Consider the following 5711-nt stretch of genomic DNA (forward strand, 5'->3'; position numbering starts at 1 on the left):
TCAAGTATATCCTCCACATACTTTGCTTGATGGAGCAAGATTCCGGTTGACTTATGTTGGACCCGAAGCCCCAAAAACATGGTCATTTCACCTAACGAAATCATCTCAAACCTCTTTTTCATCACTCCTTCGAACTCTTTACATAGTTGCGGATTGGTAGACCCGAAGATAATGTCGTCAACATAGATCCGGACTAGAATCTGATCATTACCCACATGTTTGATGAATAAAGTTTGATCGATGGTGCCACGAGAGTATCATTGCTCGAGCAAATTCTTTGTAAGAGTCGCATACCGCGCTCAATGAGCTTGATGTAGCTCATACAACGCCTTTTCTAACTTATAGACATGATTAGGAAACTTTGAGTTAACAAACCCAAGGGGTTGATCAACATATATTTCTTCCTTCACATTGCCATACAAGAAAGCTGTCTTGACATCAATCTTATAAACTGTGAAGTTCATGTAAGAAGCATATGCAAGGAAAATCCGGATAGCCTCCAAGCGAGCTACCAGAGCATAAATCTTAGTATAGTCAAGACCCTCGATCTGTCTAAACCCGCAAACCATCAGTCTTTCCTTATTGCGCAATATGACTCCAGAATCATCCTGCTTATTGCGGTATACCCAGTGCGTTTCAAGAGACTTTTTTCCCTTAGGAAGTTCAACCAGTGTCCAAACCCTGAGTTTTTCAAATTGATTTAACTGTTCATGCATAGCATCGACCCAACTGGGCTCATTCAAAGGCATTTCAAAGTTCTTTGGCTCTATTTAAGAGATAAAGCAAGAATAAAGACATGTGTTTACATCTCCACTATGACTTCTTATTTTAACACCATCACCCAGCTGGCCAATGACATTCTTGATTGGATGATCTCGGTGAATACGTGAGGGTATCTCCTGACTGATGTCATTAAGGGAGACGGGAAGATTGTGAATGTTGATAACTCCATCATTTGCTAAATGTTCCACATCAGATGAACCTACCTCATTAGATGGATCTGCTACAAACTCATCAGCAATTTGTTCAGGAAAAAGTAGTTCCATGAAAGTTGGAGTAACAGCGGAAGCATTTCTAGACATAAACTCTCTTTCAACAGGAGTAAGGGGTGTATCATCAACATCTGGAGCATCATGTTGAGCATGAGATTCTGGACAAGTAAGTGGATTAGATGAATCCCCAGTAGGAATTGAAGAGGATACCGTTGGAGGTCTGTAAACAACTTCTTCGTCTTCATCTTCAGGAACAATCTTCGAATAAGAGGAAGAACCGGATGAACCATCTGAATACACATTGAGCGATTTGGACAAGGATGAGTAATCAAACAGCCAATCAGGACCCACTTTAGCATCCGTATCATTCTCCTCCAACTAGGACACGTCGAAAGATTCAACAAGTTGGTTCGTCTTTTTATTGTAAACCCTATACGCCGTGCGTGCAGCATATCCCACCAAGTAACAGTCATCGGCTTTGGCATTAAATTTCGGGTTGGACTCCAGGTGAAGAAGGGTACAAGAGCAAACAAATACACGGAAGTGATTGACTGAAGACTTATACCATAAAAAATTTTGTACGGAGTCTTCATCTGGGCTTTGTTGATCAAAACACGATTCCAAACGTAGCAAGGAATGTTAATCGCCTCAGCCTACAAGAAAACAGGTAACTTGGAGTCACAAAGTCTTGTCCTTGCAGCGTCTTTTAATGTTCGATTTCTGCGCTCTGCCACACCATTTTGTTGAGGTGTGCGAGCAGAGTTGTATTGACGCACAATTCCCTTTTCTGTGTAAAAGTGATCAAGAACTGCATTTGTGAATTCTGTTCCATTATCAATTCGAAGCACCTTCACCCGGTTATTAGTTTGGTTCTCAATCATCAAAATGAACTTCTTTATCAAATCAGCAATCCCAACTTTGTTGGATAAGAAGAAAACCCATGTAAAATGAGAGAAATCATCGATCAGAACTAGAAAATACGAGTTTCTGTTGATGCTTAGGACATTGACCGGACCAAATAAGTCCACGTGCAATAATTTAAGCAACTGGCTGATTGAATTGACCTGTTTCGGCAAGTGTGGTTTTTTATGATTCTTTCCCTGGGCGCATGACACACACTTCTCAAAAGTTATAAAGTATCTGACATGTAAGCCACATACCATCTCATTTTTAGCAAGATGATTCAAATTCTTAGCGTTCGCATGACCGAGTCATCGGTGCCACAACGTTGCATTTTGTTCTGAGACCTTTGAAAAGAGGCAAGTGACTTGTTCTGGAATGTTACTGTTCATTTCAATTATGTAAGCGTTTCCATCCTGCTTTGATTTGACAAGGATCCACTCTTCCGGGATGACAATGCCTGGCTTAAGGATCATGCACAATCAGTAAAATGCATTGAATACCCTTTGTCACAAATTTGAGAAACACTCAACAAAGTTGACATTCTCGAAAATTAGCACTCCATTTGTCAATGTTCCTCTCTGAGTGGTTTTTCCACCTTCTCCGCCCGCAAAGGAAACATATCCCACATTAAAATATCGAATGTTGCTCAATAGGGAGATGTCTCCAGTCATATGCCGGGAGCAGCCGCTGTCGACATACCAAGATCGGAAGACATTCCTCCGCAACTGTCCCTGCAAGATGAGTGGAATTATTTAGATTTGGGGACCCAGGCCATTATTTCCTGGGTTGACCCTTTACAGTCACATATTTATCCTTTAAAACCTTTAACTTTGAATCATCATGTAAAACACTTTCAAAGGATGACGATGATTGGTTGGAAGTTAATTTGGGCATCCACTGATATTTAGGTTTCTTAACAATCACAGGTGGTTTTGAAACATTTTTCTTTTCAGTTTGCATTGAGCATTCGGATTTTCTACCAGAAGTGGTTGAAGACCCAGAACCGCTCATTGACGAAACCGATCTTGGCGGAGCATTGATCAATTTTGGCAAATTGTTTGTGACTTTGTTATTAAAAACGTGTTTGTTCTTTTGAGAACCTGCATTTTTCTAGTTTTGATCATCCTTCCAATCATCATCTCGATAACGAGTTTTTGAGGACCTTCTAGTTAAAGACCTTCCTCTAGACTCGCTCTCTCCTCTTGGCGACAGAAAATGCGCAAAAGCTCGATTGGGACAATTCCTAGCAATATGACCGCCAGTACCACAGTTGAAAGAAATCTGTTTATTGTTATCGAAATTGGTACTACCTTTTTCTGATTTATTTTCATTAATGACACCCTTATTTTTTCCATAATAACATGTGCAAGAAACAGATTGTGCGATAAGTGAGGGTGCATCAGATTGTGTGACTTGTGGAGTGTATCATCAATTTTAACATTAGAAACACTAGAGTTTTCATTTGAGTCAGAAACTGCAAGTTCAGACACAATTTTATTTTCAGAATCAGACATAGTTTTATTATCAGAAACATATCCTTCAGCTTCTTGCTTTGACTGAGTTAACGATTGATCTGCAGGGGAAGTAGAAGCATTACTACTTTCAATATTAATAATTCCTCTTGAAACAAAACCAGTTTGTTTGCCATAAACCATGAATGATTCGTTGGCAATCTCCGCTTCAGTCATAAGGTGATACTGATAATTATGATTGAAATGAGGAGGCACTTTGTCGTATCCTAAACCCTTTTGCTGGCTATGTTTAAATTGCAAGCAATGGTCTATCATGTTGGCAACTACTTTGCTTGACACATCAAATATTCTAAAATCAAAATTTGCAGTTTAAAATTTGCCTTTTAATGTGTCAAGCTTAGTAGTCAATTCAGCAAGTTGTCTCTTCACATAGTCATAATTTTCACATTTGTTGCTATAGTCGTCCTGAAGTCTCATAAAGTCTTTGATTTTTGCTTCAAATTGCGCCTTTAGGAGTTTCTGTCCTTTCCTGAGTTGATAACCTTCGTATTTTAGGTCCTCAACTTCCCTATGTAATGATTCTATTTCCTCACGAATAATTTTAACATAATAAATGCATGCTTGAGAACAAGAAGATAAACATATGTCATTCTTCTTGGATTCTGAGGTAGAAGATACCATTAGTGGAAACTGAAACTGCATCATCTTTTCTTCTGGATCAGCCTCGTCATTCTTCATAGGAACATCATCATTAATTTGGGCCAAGTGAGCATTTTTTGGTCCTGAAATATTCAATGCCTGAATCTGGTCCTCCTAGTCAAAAGACTGAGCAACTATTGCATTCTTACTGTTGACAACAACACCTCCATGATTATTTCCCATAGTAACCATCGTTCTATCGTTGTTCATCCTTCTATCTGGCTTAGGGAACTCACGACAAAAATGACCCGACTCATGACAATTGAAGCAGCGCAGCTTTCCTTTGTTAAATCCTACCTTCTTGTCAGCATTCATTCCCCAGTTGTTCTTTCCCGTCTTCTTTGCAAATTGCTTCTCCCTGAATACTGCCATAGCTATTTGCCATGTAATATCCATCTCTTCCACATCTTCTGGATGAATTTGATCCAGGTCAGCAAATGAGAGTTGAGGTGGGAGCTCTCCAGCTACAAAGGCATTATAACAGTTGACAAGTCCAGTGGAAAGAGAAAGATTTTCATCACTTTCCTTGGAGTTTGAAGAAGAAGCCACAACTGGTGCATTGGGGGAGGGAACAATTTGTGGAGCAACAGACAACTGACTTTGTGAGTGAGGCATAGATGATGTAGCAGTAAAAGATGTTGCTGATGGAGCAACAAAAGTTTGATTCAGAGGTTGTTGAGCAGCAAACGCTTGACCTGGAGAGGTGATGAGTGATGAAAGAGCATTGTTTGAAGAAATCCCAAGATTTGTAGTCGAGCAGGAATTCACATGGTTAATCTCTCACTGGTTCTTATCAAGATCACAGGCTTTGATAATCACCATTGTTTTAGCAAGACTGAGACGATTTAGATCTTTTATGTTCTTGATTACAGCCACGTTCATAGCCCATGAATTTGGAAGTGCATTTCGTAGCTTTTTGTTTATCTCAGACTAAGTCAAGAAGATCCCAACTATATTCATTTCAATAGTGAGTGTGGTAAATCACTGCAGCTGAGCTACCAGGGTTTCTCCAGGGATATAGTTGAACCTGTTGAATTTTTGTCTTAGCATATCCTGGCGGCATTCTTTCATGTCTTCATTTCCCTCGTAGACCTCGATCAAAGCTTCCCATAATTCTTTGGATGAAGTATATTCTCTGAAACCTTGAGCTGCATTAGGAGATAAAGCCATGGTCAGAGTGGCTAAAGCCCTTTCCTGTTCTTCAACTTTCTCAAAATCCTCATCAATATAATTTTCAACTGCTTTGTCAACCTGTTGTCCTACAATAGTGGTAGTAATTCTGACTGGACCTTTGATAATGTTGCGCCAAACCTTGAAGTCCTTCATCTTAATGTATTTCTCAATTCGGTATTTCCATTCAGGAAACCCATCTGCAGACAGCAATCTCGGAATACGCGTGGTTGTTCCCATAACTGAATCCAGTTCATGATGATGTGCTTGACTTTGAGAATCCATTTATTATTTATTTATTTATTAATAAATTTTAATCTTTAATAAAAAGGATTAAAAAAATAAGAAAAAGTCAAATAGTAGTTTGCAGTCAAGGGTTTACGGCCGTAAATTTAGTTTACGGTTGGGTTTACGGTCCGTGAGAATAAGCTCTTTGAAGATTCACTGTTCACGGTCTTTGAAGATGCTTAGTTTA

The 5711-nt window shown here is 39.3% G+C and overlaps 1 protein-coding gene across 1 annotated transcript; it reads right to left on the minus strand.

Moving 5' to 3' along the window:
* Positions 1–299: 299 nt before the first annotated feature.
* On the minus strand, positions 300–2906 carry LOC128132890 (uncharacterized). Its single transcript, XM_052769891.1, has 7 exons — positions 2718–2906; positions 2419–2626; positions 2240–2352; positions 1769–2092; positions 1460–1645; positions 887–1370; positions 300–766 (listed from the first exon to the last, which is right to left on the minus strand). The coding sequence occupies exons 1-7, from the start codon at positions 2904–2906 to the stop codon at positions 300–302; spliced, it is 1971 nt and encodes a 656-aa protein (XP_052625851.1).
* Between the last annotated feature and the right edge of the window lie 2805 nt (positions 2907–5711).

Source organism: Lactuca sativa, chromosome 3 (genome assembly GCF_002870075.4).
Source record: "Lactuca sativa cultivar Salinas chromosome 3, Lsat_Salinas_v11, whole genome shotgun sequence".
Classification (NCBI taxonomy): domain Eukaryota; kingdom Viridiplantae; phylum Streptophyta; class Magnoliopsida; order Asterales; family Asteraceae; genus Lactuca; species Lactuca sativa.